At 40.6% G+C, this 20,834-nt stretch overlaps 1 protein-coding gene across 2 annotated transcripts in view; it reads right to left on the bottom strand.

Annotated features, from left to right (window-relative positions):
* Positions 1–20,834, bottom strand: part of IGF2R (insulin like growth factor 2 receptor) — a 55,261-nt gene that overhangs the window by 29,857 nt on the left and 4,570 nt on the right. The window contains exons 2-15 of one of the 2 annotated variants that reach the window (XM_053972579.1): positions 17,536–17,669; positions 12,019–12,143; positions 10,256–10,354; positions 9,717–9,855; positions 8,601–8,721; positions 7,376–7,493; positions 5,794–5,956; positions 5,462–5,642; positions 4,626–4,729; positions 4,079–4,243; positions 3,253–3,393; positions 2,740–2,892; positions 1,720–1,851; positions 1,182–1,329 (exon numbers count right to left, since the gene is read on the bottom strand). In XM_053972579.1, coding sequence (XP_053828554.1) covers positions 1,182–1,329; positions 1,720–1,851; positions 2,740–2,892; positions 3,253–3,393; positions 4,079–4,243; positions 4,626–4,729; positions 5,462–5,642; positions 5,794–5,956; positions 7,376–7,493; positions 8,601–8,721; positions 9,717–9,855; positions 10,256–10,354; positions 12,019–12,143; positions 17,536–17,669 — 1,923 coding nt within the window. The remainder of the gene's footprint in view (positions 1–1,181; positions 1,330–1,719; positions 1,852–2,739; positions 2,893–3,252; positions 3,394–4,078; positions 4,244–4,625; positions 4,730–5,461; positions 5,643–5,793; positions 5,957–7,375; positions 7,494–8,600; positions 8,722–9,716; positions 9,856–10,255; positions 10,355–12,018; positions 12,144–17,535; positions 17,670–20,834) is intronic. The other variant, XM_053972580.1, reaches the window with a different exon arrangement.

Raw genomic sequence — 20,834 nt, 5'->3', positions numbered from 1 at the left:
GAAACTTAAAACATGAACAGATGTCCTCCTTTGAAAAGGAAAGGAAGATACATATTGCTTAGATATCTAAAAAACTTTAATACTCCCTTCTCTAAAAGGGTGACAATACCATCAAGTTCTCATTCTCCAAAGCAGAAGTCAAACTGCAGAGACCCTCATCTTGGGGTCAAACTGGTCTCATCCGATTACATATGGGCAACAAAGACCTAGCACTGTACAACAGCTCTCGGCTAGGTATCTTTGGTATAGGAGTGCTTCTTCACTGACTTAGCATTGACTCTATCAGATATAGCTTGATCATCTTCCTCTGAAGAACATTTCTAGGGTCTGCACTGAACTGTCCTTGGCTGGAGAGTACCTCAGAGCCAAGTACAGCTGCACTCTACCCCATCTCTGGCAGCAGGCTGACCTGGAACCTGAAATGCACAGATACTACCTCAGACATAGTTTGTAGTAGACAAAAGCAGCGATGCTGACAGAGTAGCAGTACATACTGGGACCACGCCTGCAACAGCCCATTTAGTAAGGGAGATTATAAAATTGTTAAGGTTGGAAAAGACCTCCCAGATCAAGTCCAACCATTAACTTAGCACCACCACCAAATCTTTACCACTGAACCATGTCCTCAAGCCCATATCCACACAATTTTTGAACACCTCCAAGGATGGCAATTCCACCACTTCCTTGGGTAGCCTACTTCAATGCCTGACAACCCTTTCCAGGAAGACACTTTTCCTACTATCTAATCTAAACCTCCACTGGCACAACCTGAGGCCATATGGTACAACATCCAAGCTCTGGGCTTCACCTAAGGCAGGCCTGCTCATCCCAAGATCTTTAGGCCAGCTCTTGGAATAGAGCTGACTCTCAATCTGTGGATTACAGGTTGCCTTAATAAAGCTGCAGCAGTTAATCTAGAGTTTACAGTCCCTATGGATAACAAAAGGGAGAGCAATGGGCACATTCCATCTCAGAAATTATCTGTAAGCAAGATTACACATATGTGCATTTGGCTTGAAACAGCTGGCAGTGTAATTACTGCAAATTATATGCTAATTACCGGAATCTATTACAGGTAGCCCAGTAATTACTTTACATGCAAATTGTTCAATTGTTGCACACAGACAACACATCATGCAACAAGAGATCTTCCCTTACAGACAACAGAATTAGTTACTCACCTTTGCGTTACTTGGCACGCTGCCGATTTTGTGTGACACCGGTCATCAGGCAGACTGCCACAGATGCTTATGTAAAACAAGTACTCCTTAGTAGTAACTGTATAGAAACTTTTTGCCTTGGCCAGAGGTGATAAATCAAAAGAGAAGCCTAATCAGGAAGGAATAAACAGTATTAGTTCAATTTTGTCCTGATATCTCTCACAAGTTTTGATTCAGTCAGTCACATAGCTAGTTCACCTCCCCCTGAATAAGTCTCCTTCTATGTAATTACTGTTCCAGAAACAAAGTGGACAAAGTAAAAGCATGGTTTCTTATACATAGAGCTCTAATTCAGTAAAATACACATTACATCTATTTTCCTACATTCACTACGGGAGTACTAAGCTCATGCTGTTCTGATCTTCCACATGTATGTACTTAAAACTGTGGGTGTTTAGCATTAGGTTGAACTCACTTTCCTCTTGGGTATCATAAGGACTTGTTGTGACATAAGTTCTATCCTTAATGACCTTTTGATTTGCTGAACAGAAACACGTACCTGCCTGAGGATCTGACACCTGACAGTCATCTCCTTCAGTTTTAGACAGGACACACGCAGCAGCAGTATACCACTCAAATGTATATGAACACTCACGCTCTGCCATCAAGATCGGAGCACTTTCTAGATCACCTGGTATCACAAGAGCAATGTGTTATGCATACAGACAGCCAAGCTGCCAACAGGAACTAGGACTCCCCACCTGAGAAACTAATTTCTCCACAAAAGTAGACCAAGGTAACTGTTAAAGTACCTCTTCTTGGAAAATGGAACCAAAAATATTTTTCACAAAGTCTTTGTATCCTCCTCCCCAAAACAAAAGTTTACCCCAGAAGTAAAGGTGCAGGGCTCAATCTGCTCCTGAGAGCTACCATAATATTTGAAAAAATGTCTACTCTGATATACAAAACTAATGTTTTACTACAAAGCAATAGCTGTATTAGCAAATAGTGAATAATCTGATCTTAACAGCCAGCATACTTGGAAGTTTCAAGTTCCTCAGGCTGAGGTAGAGGAACACAGGTTTTCTATTTTCCTGGGAGATAGTTAACTAGCAGGCTATTATAATCAACATGAACAATATCAACTTCCGCAAATGCTTCTGCCTTTCATAAACTGCCAGCAGTTTAGATACAAACCATATTTACGGGGAAAGAAGGCTAAAGTATTTGATCTTAGTTCAGAACTACTCCTTCCCATCAAGACAATATAGAGAAAGAAAGTGCTTCACATTGCTTCCAGATATTAGTGAAGTTTTAAACACTTAAGCATACTTTAATCATGTTTGGAAGAATCTTATTTCAAGAGTTTTTAAAGAGTACTTGCATAAAAGGTAAACAGAACTAAATACCTGCAATTACATTGCCATCATCCTAGTAAACAAACCCTGATGCTTCAAGCTTTTGCATAGAAAGAGATAGAAGACAAAAGTACATGCTAACATTTAGCAATTATGTCTGGACTTATTAGATGACCTTCAGTTTTTAACTGGATCAATGAACAGGGTGTGGATCTTCTCACCTGGTCTGCATATTAGAGTGATGACCGTTTGGATTTTTTCTTTTTCTTTAGAAGGACAGCTGTCTCCATTTGAATAGATAAGTTGAATATTTTCTCCAACCTTCTTTGGAGAAGATACAAATGTTCCAAGATTCTTACTGTTGTTTTGCTTATCTGTAAAAACAGTAAATACAGAACTTTTGTTTCTCTGAAAAGAAGTGAAGCTTCTGTTAGATACTAAGACTTTCCATTTGTCCAGTTAATGAGAAAACATCATTAGGAGTTTGATTTTACCTTGCCAAACCATGCTGCAAAGCTATGGTTCTTTAGTTAGAAAAAGCTGTGCATTCTTTCTTCAAGCATCTCTAAAACCACAAAAGAAACATGCTCCTAACTTCTGTTTCCTTGAATAAATGAAGGCATTCAGGACAACCAACCCCATTTGCACAGGAAGTGCCAAGCTTTCAGAGGCTAATAAAATACAGTGAATCAAAAAACCTCCAGAAACACCACCAACAAAAACGCCTGACTCACCTACAGAGCAAATAGCAGCACCATCTGAACAGCTGAAAGCTCCTCCTCTCTTCAACACCTTATGGCAGACATTGATGTAGTAATGTTTCCTTCCTACCTCTGAAAAGCTACTGTCCACAGCTTCCCAGTTCTGGGCTGACTCTGAAATATAGAGGGTCATTAAGGACAAGTCATCTGGCTAAATTGTTTCAGCACCTCCATGCCAAAATGCCTTTTATTATAGGGTACCCCATATTTGTGTGATGACCTCTCCTTCAGAGCATCCCCCAGCACACAGAAGCCCTGATTTCAGCTCCATTCCCCCACCAGGTGAGATTATCACCTGCATCTGTCCCCTGAAGCCATAGCTGCCAAATCCTGCCATTTTTAGATGCACCCAAAGGTATCCCCTTTGCACAAGCCACTGGGTGGAAGCTGCTGAGCCATGGTGGATCCTGACTGGCGCAGGTTGCCCAGAGAGATGGTGGATGCTCCCTCCTTAGAAGTGTTCAAGGCCAGGCTGGATGGGCTTTGAGCAAACTGGTCTAGTGGAAGGTGTGCCTGCCCACAACAGAGGAGTCAGGCTAAATGATCTTTAATGGTCCCTTCCAACCCAAACTGTAATTCTGTGACTTAAAACCACTTATGATGGAAGCATCTAAGGCAGTCATGGACATGGCTACTAAGGCGCTCAGTCTGTGTGGAATGAGGGAAGAAAACACCAGCATCCCAGAAATTCACTAAGAACAACAAAAGCTGACTAATGTTAAGCTAAAGAATTGCACTGGAGATGGCATGTAAACTCAGGACTGTAGAAGTAACTGAAAGCTAGTTTTTATTGCCATACCTGAACTGCGGATAAGAGGTGACAAGTCATAGTGTTTTCTCTTATCAGTAACTCTGCAAAGGAGATCTTTTTTCTCTTTAACACATGCGTATTTTGTATCCCAAGTAAAAAAATAGGTGCAGTCAACTTCACCGGTGAATACTGGAGTTCCTCTGCCATCATTACCTTAACATGAAAAACAGATGAACAGATATGAGGTTTCTAGTGGGGGAAGGGGGAAAAAGGCAAGGAGACTTGAGGACTAGCAATGAGCAAGGAAGACAAGAAGTCCCTTCACTGCAGAGGACTTGTGTTCCTGTTTTTTTACCATTGGCTAAGAATAAAAGGCTCTTTTATACTTCCATCTTCTCAATCATCAGTGTAAATTTAGACTAGCAGCACTACTACATAGCACATCCTGCCAGCCATCGAAATTACTGCTTAATGTAACAATATTTATTTCTTGTATTAGTTGTGGCTCAAAGCAAGCATTCATTTGAGCATAAGGTCTACTAGCAAGCATGGGAGTAAAACCCTGAGCAGAGCTGTCACAGCTTGTTAAACTCACCTGCTGTTTCATTGCACTCGAAGTTTATGACAGTCATTCTCTGAAAGCCGGAACTACATGCATCCCCATTCGGATAAATTAAAGTGAGATCCCCATCAGAGTACCTGAGTAAGAAGTCAGTTTTAGATAGAAACGTGGGGTCAGACAATCACACAGTGTTCTTCACCTAACAGAAGTCACATTCTTGTTCATTTATTAATTGTCTCACTCCAAGGGAAAACAAATGCTAGTTCAACATCAAAAATGACATTTCTACAGCAACAAAGGCTTGCATCCACTGATTTTTCTGATCACTTTCCATTAATTTCTATAGAAATTAAAGAATGCTCTAAAGCTCCCCTAGGTATGGTGGGATATCTATTCCCACTAGTATATTGTGTTTCTGTAAGAGGAAGTCATACTTCCTGGAAGATAACTGCAACAAACCTGTCACAGACAAAGTGGAAGATCATATCCACATGAACTAATCTCTACTTTACAGTCTCATGCAAACTATTGTCCCTATATGCCGCTTGGGAATCAGCTTCTTCTGATACTGCTTTACATGTAAAGCATATAAAGAGGAGGACAACGGGCAATGCAGCACAGTCTGCAATTGGGACAACAAAGTCAGTGGAAGTCTTCCTGTCTAGACAATGGCCTCTGCCAACCTCACTGGCTCCTCTGTTTGCTAATGCTATCCTGCTATACTGTTACAGTTTTTCTAACAAAAAAAAGTGACCAAAAATGCTTGCATTTTGTATGAATTGTTGATTTACATGATAAGTAAGTAAGCATCAAAGCAGGAAACAAAGCCCAATCAAACCAGTTAGGAGAGATAAAGAGCATTTACACACCTTAGGGTTTGGTTCGCAAATCTTCCTGCCACTTTTTGCTGGTTATTTGAAAGTTTTACTTGGCAAGATGAAATGTATCCTGTACTGTCCTTGCAGTTACCTGCAGTGGTTTTCCCACATACATTTAAGTAATAGTAATACTCCTCTTTGTCATCTTTGGCTGAATACGGTGTGACATATTCTGAATAAAAAAAAAAAGTTTTAACACACATCAGGACAGACATGAAACTCCAAATATCAATACAGGACCTTTTTTTTTTCTGTCCCTAAATAAGGAAAAGCAAAACTGGCTAGTAAAAACCACAAAATCAAAAGAAAAATACTGAGCTTACCTGAAAATTGATTAAGTGGACTTAAATCAATGGAGATATCATGTTGCTCATTAGTCAGATGACAGTTCTTACTCTCCAGGTAATCCCTGTGACAGGCATACTCAGTAACCCACTCAATTTCATACCGGCAGTTTGTTTTTGCTGTAAGTTTGGGACCTGCACTCTAAAACAGAAGTGAAGAGAAATTAAATTATAAGTAGAATTACTTGAAATATAATCTTTAAAGCAACAGTATCACATTCCTCTAAGATCAGTAACTACTTCACCTCTAAATTACTTAAGATTTGCAAACATTGTTTCTGACCTCTCAGAAATAGGTGTTGGGAAGAAATAAAATAGGTCTTATAAATGATGTGGCAAACTATTACAAGTCTAAGCAGAAGTAAAGCATCAGACATTAGCAGAAGGACAGCAGAAGTAATACCGCTTTTAAAAGCACTTTTCCTTAACGTGTCAGAAAGCAAAGATGTGAGCCCAAATGGCCTAAGCTTGGATTGTGTTTGCCTCAGAGAAGTCTTCAATGCAGGAAATAGAGGTAAAATGCTCTCTGAAGGCAAAGCAGACTTTTAGACACTGGTGTTTTAGCAACTTTGATTCCCTCGATCCCAATCAAAATATAGATATTTGAGAACTCTTTAGCCAACACTTCTGTCAGATGAGTTTTCTGTCATATTTTTGCATGTCTGGGAAAAGCAATAGTCTTGGTTTTCCTCACATTAAAGTGAAACACCAAAAATTCAAATTGTTTCATAAATCTGTATTTCTGCCATCCACTGGAACAATTTGCAGATACATAGATATAAGTTACAGGCACAAATACCATCAGTAATATTACTCATCCTACAAGAGTGCATAGGTAGCACAAAGTGACAGTAGACAAGAGCTGGGTTTATTTCTGCAGCAATGAGAGTGAAGTGCAGTACTTATCTAGGTCAGATGAGAGACTAGGCATTAAACCAAAAATTAGCCAGACAAGAGTTCCCTCTTCACTAACCTGCAACGAAAAGCATCACTATATGAAATGACAGAGCAATAGCAATTGCCCAATTCAAGGAGTGTAGGTTGCTGAAATTACCCAGCATTACATTGAAGTGACCGTGATATTGCATTCAAGTTAGGCTAAAACAGTGACCTGCATAAACTGAGTTGTTGCTGAACACTACAGATCTACCCTGAGGAAGAACAGATTAATGAAAAAACCAAGTAAAAAGCAACAACAATAAGCATGACCAGCCTGACTGATGAGGAAGAGCACTCATTAGCAAGTAAAGCCCTGTGCCAATGTGCCCAGGATTAACTCTACACTACATCCATCCTATGCTTAGAGAAAAGCCTTGAACCTGTAAAGGGACAACCAAATTCACCAATAGAAGAGACAACATACTCCTGGGGAAATTTTATTCAGGTTCTTATAACTTCTTAAGTTCTAGAAGACAGTAAAAGAGTACATCTAGAATTTCACCCTCTTCACAAGCTACAAGCCAGGAATACTTACGCTCTCTTCAGGTCTGAATAAAAATAAATACTAAAACACAAAAGTTAAAGACCAACCAGTTAACACAAGCTAAAACACTGAAGTTACCTCTTCTCCCCTCTTTGATGGGCAAACAAAAGTGATTGTCACTGCTGGATTGTGGCCTAGGCAGAAGCCTGGCCTTTCTTCATCATGCTTGTATTGTCTCTCATAACTCAATACAAGCCTAGAAATAGAAAACAACAAACCAAAAAGACAGTTAAGACACCACACTCTACAGAAGAAGGATATTCTTGAAATGCTCAATCTTTGCTAGACACTCCAACAGAATATACCAATGTAGCCCTGCTCCTGAAAGCAACTTCTATGGAGATCCTCATTCCTTTAATCTTAAGAGTTAATTTAAAATAAAAACTAAAATAGTCCCAGCAAAATTACTTAATACAGTATCTTCTGGTACCCTACGTAAGACTATGCTGAATGCCTTGTGACTTGTATTGTAGCAACAATTTAGCTGATAATCACAGGAACACAGGATAATCGCAGTTTTGTTCTCAAAACTACTGCTGGAGAGCAGATGTGGCAAATGTTCTTGCAACTTCTGAAAGCAGTACCCACTCGGGTTTTGCCACATTCCTGTATTTTATCACCTCTCTACATATAAACTCTTACCATTCTGCCCCCAGAATTAACAGCAAAATTAACTCATCAGCAAATTGACAGGAGCAAGGCAACTGGGTTAGATCAGGTGAAGCAGGAGAAGGAGAATAAAACACAGTAATTATCTGACAGGGAGAGACAAATAGCAAGATGACTTGGATGAGAGAACAGGACAATCACCACAACTTCCCAGCTATACATTATTATCCTATGCAGTTTAACAGGCAGAAGACATCAGCTCCCAGAGTAGTGACATTCTGGCTTCAGATTAGCCACACCACAGAAAGGCAACATCTGGTCCTATTCCCAATTTTTAAAGTACTCCTGGAGAGTAGAGTGAGCTAAATGCATTTAGCCTGTGGGCCCTCAGACAGCAGGCAGACAGGACCAAATCTTACCTTTCTGCTTGTGGGTTGAGAGCACTAACCACCCCTAGCTTCTAAGAGTTCTGCAGTTCTGTAAAAAGGAGTCTCTCACAACGAAGGAGAAACGAAGGATCTGCTATGGCCTTACAGACTGCTCTGACAGTATTTTTGAATAGTTTTATGCTAATGCTTCAACACTGAAGAGGTATTAATGTGAAGTTTTAGGAGACTGATCTGTTACCAAGAGTGTTGTTTCCAGGCCAGATGACTGAAGTGCTCACAGAAGTATTACCACAAAAATTGCATACCTGTCTTTGTCTTGAATCTTCAGCTGCTCCTTTGGACGGCCAACATCATATGCCAGACCATCATGTACCAAGCAAGCAGCACTGCCAGCAGGGCACCTTATGGTCTCTCCACTTGAACTTCCTGGTTATAGCACATAGAAAAGCAGTTATAGGACTCAGCTTCTAAGCCCTGCTCTACCTGAAGTATCTTGCCATTTCATCTGTGGGTTCTTCTAAAAATAGTTCTAAAAAACAGGCTACATTAGAATGTAAAACTGACAAGACAAAACCTGCAGTGCTTGTGGTAATTCATGCTGCCCTGGTTGGGGACAGCAAATTCATCCTTCCTGACAAAATATCTGCACCTAGTTGCTAGTACTGCTGCTGGATACACAGGGCTTTGAAAACTTCCAAAAGTGTGACAAGTATTTCTTTCTTTCCCCCACAACCAAGTCAGGGGTAACTCTTACTTACATGGAAGGTTTTATCCCCTTCTTTGTTTCTTATTAGCCATCTAATTCAAAGCTGTCAGCAAAAAGTTTCATACTGGTGAGATGTTTAAAAGAATAGACCTCTCACTAAAACTAGAAGCATTAAACCCTTAACAGGGGCACAAAACACATATTTAACTGCTAAGTAAAAATCGCAGTGGGAGTATACAGCTAAACTAACCTTTTCAGCAAGTTTCAAATATGTGGTTTTTTTCTGGTTTAATTCCTTATACAAATAGCTCTCAACTGACAGGGAAGTGCTAGCTATGCACCAGTACTTAGGCAAGCATCTAAACAGTGCTTAGATACACCTCAGGACATTCATCAGGAACTGGGCGACAACCTGGAGTCCAAAGGAATAAACTTGGAGCACATGAAGCCCTGTGAACAATATTGGTCCTACTTGGCAGCAAACACAGATACAAGACAAGCTGCCCTCTCCCACTTAGAAAAAGTGGCTTAAACTGTATTAACAGTACTTGCACATCCAGAAGGGGCATATCTCTGAACACCTCAATACTTGGAGAGTAGGGAGTTCGAAATAATCATCTAAGTCTTGAAATACTGATCTTTGGACATCGGACAACTTTAATAGAGAAGAACCACATTACAAGAAATTTACACACTGACAAATGACATAAACAACCATTCAAACCTATATCCCTGCAGACATTTATGAACAAGGAGTCATCATCAGAATCATCCACCAAGTAGTGTCCTGAAACTTGGATGAGAGGATTCAAGTCATGTTTCTTGAGATCTTCATCAAACACATAGCAAGGGACCTAGAACAACAACAAAAAAATTACGTGCAAACCATACTACACAAGTAGGGGGAAGTGATGAACAGGCATATATGAAGCCCAGTTAGTATGTGGTAAACTTTTTTTACTTCTGGAAGCTCAAAGCTGGACATGCTGATTAAAACGAGGCATCCAAAGTTAGACTCATTTGTCCAGCTTTTGGAAGAGTTTTACTATAAACAACCACCCAATGCACAGAAAAGGTTCAAGAGTTCTTTAAAATTCTCAGCTCCACCAACTTCCAACATTTATGCTTTACACACCTGTGAAAAACATAGGTTTCTGGAGGTTGTTCAGATTAATTTGGGGAGGGGGGCAGGTAATTAGAGTAAATTGTCATGTACGTGAAGAGTAACTTCTGCATGGATAGTACATAGATTACCTCTTTCACAGGTTTAAACAAGTCTTTCTTGCAAGCCACAAAGGTCCTCCATTCAAAATAGTGCACACACTCTGTTGCTGTTACAAATTCAGGGGTACCCTATTTTAAGTAAGAAAAAACAATGCTTTGAAAAACAGACTGATTTTATTTTACATCTGGAAACATTATGAAATTTATTCAAGAGATTAAGAAAAACAGGATACAGCACATCAAAGAACAAGGACATACAGTTTCTTAATGGCACTTGTTAACAGCAAGATTGTTATATAACAGCTTTGTTGGGCAACTCAGGAAGATGCAGGATGCCAAATCCATAGTCTGCATATGCACCAATAATCAACATATCCAGTCCTAATATGCAGTAACTGTATTCCATCTTTTAGAAGTGCTCACTATGCCAACTGATAATGACAGAAGCACCAGTGATATGTGCTTACTAGAAAGGACGACACCAATAGAAATGCATATAAATAGGTTAACACAGTGAAGCAATGCATGGTTTATCAGTTCCCTTTTATCCTACAGAAACAACTGATTAGCAGCCTCTTCTGCTACACAGAAAGAATATTTATGACCTGAACTGCCTATTTTTTTAGGCTCATGTTATACACATTTGTATATATTTCAAGATGGGGGTTCTACCATGGTTCAGGACTGGATGTTCAACTGAATGTCTCTCAGTGAAAACACAATTTTTCACTTTGCCCTCTACCACCTCAGCTAGAAGCAGTTTAGCACACTTAAACTGATTTCCTCTCTCATTTAACCCTGCCATAAAAGGGGACAAAACAAGTTGTTCCAGACACTGTTACAAAATCTTTTTACTATGTCACGAGATGAACAGGTATTAGAACTGAGCTAACCAGAAGAAGCCTGAAGATCAGCATGATCTGGTGTTACAGTTGAAGTTGAGCAATAATTTTTAATTTAGTTTAAAGAGTCATCTGCTGAAACAGAACAAGAAACATTTAAGTCTCTGCTGCACTGGCACTTTGTTTGAATTGGCTGCATTTCCAAGAGGGGTGTGCAATAGCATTGTCAGTGCCAAGAGCAGCACCAATAAATACTTCTCCTGGATACACAAGTACGTGAACCGATCACAGTCCATAGTGAGTTCCTGTATCTGTTAAGTGTGTGGAAGGTGTAACTCCAAAAGCACTTTGAAGTGAACTGCATGCACACAGGCCCCTAGAAACTTTTCGGGGATCTCCAATAACACTTGAAACACATTCTCCCAAACAACTAGCTCTTCAGAAGCCCAGCTGGCTGTATAAGCACTGTTAGTTCAACAATGCACAGACCAAGCCTAAGGCTTACTGCTGTCAACTAGGCTGCCCCATGACAGAGGTCAGTCGTTTTCTTCAATACTATTCTATTAAACAGTCCTGCCAGATTCATAGCTAAAGCACAGCCAACAATTAAACAACAGCTCTCGCTGTTATGGTACCCTGCACACGGTTGACTCATTCCTCCATATTAAGCTAATAAAATACTACAGTGCCAACCATGTAAAAACATTAAAGACAAAGAAGAGCCTATAACCAGAGCTAAGCTGCAGACCTGCAACAATATTCTACCAGGACTGAATTTTGAAAGCCATAATAAATCATCGCTTTAACTTAACAGTAAAATGTAACTGGCTCTTCTTTAAGCTGTGAAGCTCAGTAATCAGTACATCCAGAAGTACAGCAAGTCTCTTTAAAAAGCAAGTCAGAACTACGTGTCATTTCCACTGAAGATAACAGCACATTATTTAGACTTACCAGTGTTTTCCCACAGAGGAAGTTAATATTGCTTTGAATTTGGTGTTCGCTGCCTTGCTGCAAGCAGTTACGTGTAGTGTTGAGCTCCAGAAGACTTTCAGAAACTTTTTGCAAGGCTAAATCACCTAGGGTTTAAAAATGAGAAAGTGGGGGGAAAATGGGTGTTATAATACAACACCTTCATAGAAGCTCAACAGACAGGATGTAGTTTCAACCACTGAGCAGCACAAGACATACCAGTTCACTTGAAGACAGTACAACTGAAGATCTTTGTGGATTTTCTGATTTGGAAGATCAGATCCAAGTTAAGATAGTATTTGACTCCCTAATCACTCTTGTACTTTCTTAAATGTTTTTAGCAAACACTTTTTAAAATAAAAGTACAACAGCAGGTGCTACTACAATCCAGTCAACTCCTTAGGAACAAGGAAAGCTGTTACCAACTAGTTTCAATCGCAATTCACTCCTTCCTCCTACAAGTTTCTATTTATCAGTTTCTCAGCCTTTATACCATTTATAATAATAGCATCAGCACAAAATGAGAGTCTATCATAGAGTGGTTTTTGCTTAGAAAGGACCTCTGCAATAAGCAGGGACATCTTCAACTTGATCAGCTGCTCAGAGCCCTGTTCAGCCTGACCTTGAACACTTTCAGGATGAGGCATCTGCAACCTCTCTGGACAACTTGTTCCACTGCCTCACCACCATCATCATAAAGAATTTTAATCCTTCTATCTAGTCTGAATCTACCCTCCTTTGGTTTAAAATTATTACCTCTTGTCCTGTAACTGCAGGCCCTACTAAGACCTCATTTTTCTTATAAGCCTCCTATAAGCACTGGAATGCTGCAATAAGGTTTCTCTGGAGTCTTCTCTTCCCCAAGCTAACCAACCTCAACTCTCTCACTCTGTCTTCATAGGAGAGGTACTCCAGCCCTGTGAGCATTTTTGTTACCCTCCTCTGGACCTGCTCCAACAGGTCCATGTCCTTCCTGTGCTGAGGACCCCAAAACTGAATGCAGTAGTCCAGGTGCAGTCTCACCAGAGGGAAAGGAGGGGCAGAATCACCTCCCTCGACGTGCTGGCCACATTGCTTTCGATACAGCTGGCATTCCAGGCTGCAGGTGCACATTGCTGGCTCCACTTAATCTTTAATCTACTTAATGAAGAACACACTGGTGCCTGTGCCCTGGCACTCTCTGCAGACAAACCCAGCACAGATCCACTGCCTCAGTGCAAATCCCCCACATCCTCCATCCCCTTTAGCACAGCTCACATGCTGCATGAGGAGTAGGGGCAGTGCTTTGTCACTGCACACTGTTCTCCTCCGCAGAACTTGACGTGAAGGGGAAAGGTGGGGCACATTTCAATCATGATGAGCACCAGCTCAGGTCACTGAAATGTTCCTGCTCAAGCCCATTTTGGTTAATATTAAACACCAACCGCTTTAAGACCTTCTATGCTAACTTCAGCCTAGTTTGGGGTTTTTTTTGTTTGTTTTTTGGGGTTTTTTTGTGGTTTTTTTTGTTTGGTTTTGGGTTTGTTTTTTGGGTTTTTTTGTTTTGTTTTGAGAAGTAGATTTTAATTCTGCAATGAGTTTGGTTTGAACTACAGAAAATGCTGTAAAATGTGAGCGTGGATCAGCTTCCCCTCTTCCATTTTAGTTTATGTCTACACTAGGGAGAAAGCAAGTCAAATCTGTAAGCACTGCAGATAGAAGCTTTGCACCTAGGCCAAATGTTTTTATAAAAAATACACTTGTAGGAACTTTGCCCAACCTGTTACCTCCTCACTTAAGGCACTGCACCCATGTAATACAGCCTAGAGAACAGAAGTCAAACAACTGAGCAGGAAGATTATACATGTGGTTTATGCCTTTTTTATTTCCTGTGTTATCAAAAGGCCATCTTCAGGTTCTACAGCTTCCAGCTCTGATGCTAGCCAAAGTGCCATGCAGCTGTCTTAAACCTAAGAGCTCCATACTGCTTTGACAGCAAGAGTGTAACTTATCACACGATTGCTTAGAAGATACTGTCAAGGTGTCCTCTTTTCTTCCACAGATTAGCAGAAGGAAGCCAACACAACTTTCTAGGCAAGAAATGTATTATAGTAACAATATGCACATGATTTAAAACCTCTCCAGTTATAAATGTATACAGCTACAAGCCCCCATTTAGGAGGGAACTTATGGCAGCACCATCTGAGGACTTTGTGCTCTGTAAGCACTAGCTTCTCTCTGTGCTAAAAACACAGTACATTGTGTTAAAGGCACTTCTGAGCTGATTCCAGTTTTCTCAGTAAAAGTAATATTCAAGAAAAAACAAGTTCAGCCAGTATATCTTGTTGACTACAGGCCAACAAGTATACTCTCTTCCCCCTTGCATGCTTAAAATTAGTTTGGGAACTTGCTAAAAGTTTTAGTAAGTCTCTTCAGTGGCACATGTCTCATCACACCCTTTCTCACAGGGCAAGGAAAATCAGTCCCTCACATGATCAGCTTCCTTCCACAGCTGCAATCACTTTCACTGCACCATCAAGCTCCCTCTACAATCATCACTCATGTTTCTTCATGACTTCAGAGATATGTTGCTTCCACAAACCAACACGCTACAAATCAGCTAGTACTGTTCACAAAAATTAGCACCAAATACTTCATATTACACAGTTGTGCTAAATCAGTACCAAAAGCACTGTCCACAACATCTTCTGTTCATTGACTCCATCTGTTTAGCTACTTAATAGGAAAAAGGCAATCATGGAAGATCTCTAGTAAATTGTCCAGAAGAAAGTGGCATTTAGATGGCAGCTCTCATTTCATGTCCACTCATCCTACAGCAGCTGGGCAAAGTGTACATTCCACCATCAGGTTAACAGACACAAAGTCATATCTCCATTTTCTAGGAACAGTCCAAGTACATGGCACATGAGTCACTAGGTATCATGGTAAGCTGAAAAGTTAAATAACTACCATGTCATTTCCGTCCCCACTGATGTTCATGAACTAAGTATTTGCCTACCCTTGAAAACTTCTAGGATTAATCAATAAAAGTGCAGAGGAGAGGCCTTTGGGGTCTCCATGCAAACCCTGGTACATCACTGACACACAGTTAAGATTAGCCACAAGGCTTGCCTGGGATACAAGCTGATTACTGCCATAGAGCATATGGCCTTAACACCCCTCAAAGCTGGGAGCAACAAACAGTCCTACAGCTGTCATCCCCTGCACAGCTAATATTTAAAAAACAAAAAAATTGTTTGCATTGAATTTTTTTTCTTAAAGAATGAAGAAGAGAACCGATTAAGCCCAGATTTGAAGAAAGCTTACTGCTTAGCAAAATTTATCAGTTGACAAACTGCCCTTCTTCCCCCAAATAAATGTCCTTCATCGGCCCACAGCTTTGGCATACAGGTAACCTCATGTCATCTGGATTGCCTGAAGACAAGTATGTGGTTTAGCTGGTTTAGGTATCCAGGAGTCTACACCTGCCTAGACCTGGATCAGAGAGATTCCTCTTTTCTCACTAGGAGTGGGGTGGGTTTTTTTTTGTTGTTGTTGTTGTTTTTTGGGGTTTTTTTTGTTTTTTTAACACACAAGTTTGATAACCCATTAGCATGATCTAAACTCAGTGTGATGGTGATGAAGCTTCAAGGCATTTAGAGGCAGGAGCAAGAACAAAACTTGGACAATTTGACCAATAGAAAAAATTCAATGACAATGTTAACTGCTCACCTTGTTTTTGCACTTTATTGCAGGGTAGTTAAAAACATATCCCACTTGAACAAGATTCATGGCTTAACCTCTGAAAGTCATTTCAAACTGCCTCAGCAAGACCACAGTATATCTGTTGCTAAATGCTCTTCCATTCAGAAGTACAGAGGCACTCATGAACTCAAGGTTTGCATACGGAGGAATATTTGATACTGCTCAGTCATCACCCAGCTCTGTTCGCCCTTCCACTCTCCACAAGAAGTATAGAACAAAACCTACACAAGCCTCTAGTTCTCACACTTCCCTGTGGAGAACAGACTTCCTCAGTCTCACTCCACCTGCCACATTCCAGTCTCACCCAAAGCAGCATGTTAAAAGAGATGCTCAGATGCTACTTTCTTTTCTAATCCACAGGCAACTGAAGCCTCAACAGCTTATGAGCTGAGACCCCCATCAGCAGGAAATAAAAATGTGTTTCATTCCTAAAATGTACAACAAGAATAACAGCATCAAGTGCTCTAACATGCCATACCCCTCAGAGAATATGCTACACTACATGCAGTTGGAGTTTGAATACAAAAGCAACCTAACCAGTCCTCCCAGAGAACTCTGGAGCCAGAATATACCTTTATTCATGCACTCAGTGATTCTGTAAGCCTGGGTCCCAACATTAACAGTTTGTTTGAAAAGCACTCATCAACCATAGACTGAAACCAAAGTATCTCTACCGTTAATAGAGAGGTGAGGGGAGAATGGAAGCTGACTAGCTGCTGGTGCATTGGCATACAGATGAGAAACACTTTCCTCCTCACCACATTCTGGCAGTTCAAACTCAAGCAATTCAATGAAGAATCATAGCTTCTTTTAAGAGCTGTCTGCCAACGGCTGGCAAGATTGGCAAGCATGTTAAATCAGACTTCAGATCTGCAGATACTACGAAGTAGTCTGAAGATATACTGCTCCTCAGAATGCTATTATTTTATTCTTTTAGAAGTTACAGTAAACCATGAGAAAGCCTCTTGAACAGTACTCAGGTATTATTGTCTCAGCCAAAACACAAAAGCAACCTTGAAAATTACAAACATCCATGAAAATAAATCACATGAACTCATGAAAAAACACTGTTCAGAGCACAAGGTGCTTCTGACTGATGAAATCACGTGTACATGTATAGGAATATGCCGGTTTCATATTTAGATCAGCACACATAAGTCCGCCTCTCCTCAGAATACCAAGGACATCTGTGAACTACTGAAGCTGACACCAGATTTCACAAGTGTAACCACAACCAGAGAACTGCATGTAATTAGCTTCCTTTCTGTGTGGAACAACTTGGAGATGACACCCCAGACACTTGGCAATACTCTCAAGACTGCATTACAAAGCATAACCTGCCTCTGAACAAAGACCTGACATTACATCAGGCTAGGCTGAGTATAGTTTAGAGCTGTAACTCAATCTCTATCCTGTGTTCAGTATTTACAAAGTTGTGCACAGTCCATACCTGCCACAGGTAGATGCACTTACTGTACCGGAGGTAGCCTTGCATACTTTCACACTAGACTACAGTTAACTAGAGCATAAGATACATTTCACTGTCCCATAAAGTCATTATCTACAATCAGATTATGTTTTACCAAATCTCCCTAGTAAATCAGCAACAAAACGAAGTTTTACACAGTTCGGGGGGGGGGGGGAGGGGAGAGGGCAATGGAGGGAAATCTTTCCTAACACATCAAACTTTGCAATAGTTGTAAGAACATCCATTAACATGCCTCTGAACTACCTACAAGACACTTGTTTACTTACCTACAGACAGATGGGTATTCTTCTTGATGTCATATGCACAGACTGCACTTGTCCTTCCACACTCTTCAACACCAGAACAGAAATTTATTTTATAAAGCACTTCTTTGTCTGCATCAATTGCTTCCCAAGTGTAACTGAAAAGACAAAAATGCCTGTCAGTTGGTATTCAAGTTGTCTGAATTGTGTCCTATTTCAGTCCCTGAAATAACCAAGTTAAAGGCTAAGAGCACCACTAACTTAAATTCCTATTCGTGTTCTATATCTGTAAATGCCAGAAATAATTGCTATTTTGTTGAGACTAAGAGCAGAACAGATTAAACCACTTGTGGAATGTAACATCAAGTCCATTTCTCCTTGTCTTGAACACCCAATTACCCATTCTTTCCCCATCCCATCCCTTCAAATCTCTGTGAAGGCCACCCTGACTAAGGATCATCACCTCTGATATGTTAGCCTTGACAGCCTGATAAATTTCTCAGGTGACTTTGGCAGGCTGGACACTACTGCACCTTAGTGTTCTGCCCAACAACAATGGTAGAAGTGCTACGTCTAAGTGGAATAGAGCAGTAGAGTCCCCCAGCTTCAGGGTCAAAATTAGGGCTGAGAGTCTTACAGTATTCAGACCAAAAGATGCTAACAGTGCTTAGGAGGGCACAGCTGCACCTTTAGGCATTAGATGTATGTCAACAGCTGGAAAACAAGCAGAGCTATCCTCAAGACACTCAGTGAAAGATCACACTACCTAGCTACAGGCCTATCAGAAAAACAGCTATCTAAAAACTGGGAAAGGAGCAGAAAGCTCAGGTTAAATACAACTGGGAATAAATCTGAGTAACAGCAGGAAAAAACCAAATGCAGCACAGTTCAGAAGCAGAGCAAGGATTCCTTCCCCTCACAGCAGGCAGTATGACTGCAGTGAAATGTGGTCAGTTGCATGACACAGCACTGCTCAGTTTTGAGGCAGGCCCAGGTCATCTAGTTTAGAGCCAGGAGCTCTTTAGACAGCCTGGCTTACTATCAGGGCTCTTTGGTCACTCTCTGTTAAAAAAGCACAACTCAATAAAGATTTGCTGTCACCTTGGCTCAGCTATCCCTCTTCTGGCACTGGCAGCATCCTGCATCTCCTGGACACTTGTTTTTTCCAACATAACAGATTCCCCAGCTGCCTTTCTATTCCAAGTGGAAGCTTCAGTAGGATTAATGCACACTCATCAACACATCAGAAAACTGAGGACACCACAGTGACTTATTAGGCATTCCTGTTATTTAGTGCACTTATCTGACCCACAGATGCATTTGTCTTAATGTACAAATCTCAGTTGATAAGAAGCTTCACCCATCAGGTTTGTTTGCCTTAATCTCTAGGTCATATGTGTTGCACCACTCAGCATTATCGTACACCAGGTCCCCCCAGGAGGAGAAACCATTCCTGTTCAGCTCTGAATTCCAGTCCTTGGATGAGAAAGGGGCAACAACAGTTCAGTTACTTTATTTTAAATTTTAAATCCTCTGAGAATTCCTCTCAAACCCAGTGCATCCCATAACTAACCAAGAGAAAGCAGTAGATAGCACACACTTTTCCATTTTAATTACTGACTATGGGGCTCTTGGATTCCCTGTACTACAACAGCCGTGTTCAATTCAGTCTGCTGATGGCTGGAACAAGTTAGGGACAAATACAAGAGCATTCTCTGTGAACTAAAAAAACAAAGAAAATCTTTATACATTAGCATAATATTATATTCGAGGCTTTATATCCTAATATAAGGGTCAAAAATAACTTGCCAGGTATTGAGTCATACCCAAAACATCAATAAAAGTATATATTCAAGGACTGTGTCTCAATCCTAGACAAACACTTGCCATTATTCTTTCCTCATAAGCAGGCAGACCTGACCTTTTACAATCATATTGATTCGTTCTCTCAGCTAGTCTGTTGCATTTCTGAAGTGGATAAAGGCAATATCGATGCAGGAAGATGATGAGAATTCAGCTATGGTGCAGAATAACCGAAGTTCAGCAACAGAATAAAGCTTCTCAACACACAAAAAAAGAAGTTAGAAGAACCTGACTATCTTCAAAGGCTCTGAAAACAGCAAGAGATTAAAACCAAAGCTGGTTTTACATCCAGGAGAAAATGCATTTCAGTCCAAACCAAATTTCTTCACAATGAAGCCCCAGAAAGTTAGCATTTCTGCTGAAAACTTCTGAAGGGCTCCAATACTCTTTTCTTTGACTGGTTTTGGAAGATGACAAAAAGGTAACAATACTAAGGCACAACATTTTTGATCAAACGGGGGCGCTCTTCAGTGTGTTGTTGGTTTTTATAGAGACCTTGCAAGTTAAAATCTATTTGTGAATGGAACAAGAATTTAAGTCCTTCACACAACAGAATTATCACACAGAGATTAAGGTTTTGCTTTCCCAGTTCCATGTTATGAAATATAGGAAATCGACATCTTCAAGTCAGTTCACCCACAGGCCAGAAGCAAAACAGAAACAAGATGTGCAGCTTACAGAACAGAAGCAAAGCAGCCACTGAAACCAGACCTTCCCTCTGCCCTGTAACAGGCCCCATGACAGGGAAGGTTGAGGATTCCTTCAAAACAGTCTGCACAAAAGAAATATGAATTCCAATGTTCAATCATGTTCCAAACCACAACTTCAGGGGCACATAGAAGTGAAAATCTAGTGCAGTTTCAGAGTAGTATTACTTTCATGGATGTTACAGAGACTTCTATTTTTTTCTAATGTGTGGGAGGAGCAAGGTGGGATTTATTCAATGCAAGCAACAGCAGCCCAGATGTAGCCTAAGCAGCTGTTCTCAGAGAGATGCAAAGTACTTCCACAGTAAAAGCAAGAATTATTTCTCACACAAGTAAGACTCCAGGCATTAAATCAGTACCTGGGAATAGTTTCAAGTTGCATGTGCTCTACTATCCAGTAAGATACAAGCTGACCTCTGTACTGCAATCCATAATGGAAACAATCTGTTGGCAACCACACTGCCCATCCTGACCATGTGAGTCACATGGACTGGCTTCCTCCAGCCTCCTCAGCATTCACCTCCACCAGTGGTGATGCCTGATGCAATCATTCCTTTGCCAGGGCCAGACGAAGTTATCTTGTTTGAAGGGCTTAAGGTATCCTGCTTCAATGCAGTTGAGCTAGTTTAGGGAGCTGTTATATCAGCACCTTTAAAAAGCAACAGTGATGATTGTGGGGTGGGGTGTGATGCATCCTCAGATCCAGGGGGTTCAGTACAGATGCCATCTGACAGATTAAAACATTCAAACAGC

Source organism: Vidua macroura, chromosome 3 (genome assembly GCF_024509145.1).
Source record: "Vidua macroura isolate BioBank_ID:100142 chromosome 3, ASM2450914v1, whole genome shotgun sequence".
In the NCBI taxonomy this organism is placed as follows: domain Eukaryota; kingdom Metazoa; phylum Chordata; class Aves; order Passeriformes; family Viduidae; genus Vidua; species Vidua macroura.
The sequence above is the reverse complement of the archived record's forward strand: the minus strand, read 5'-3'. Positions and strand labels throughout refer to the sequence as shown.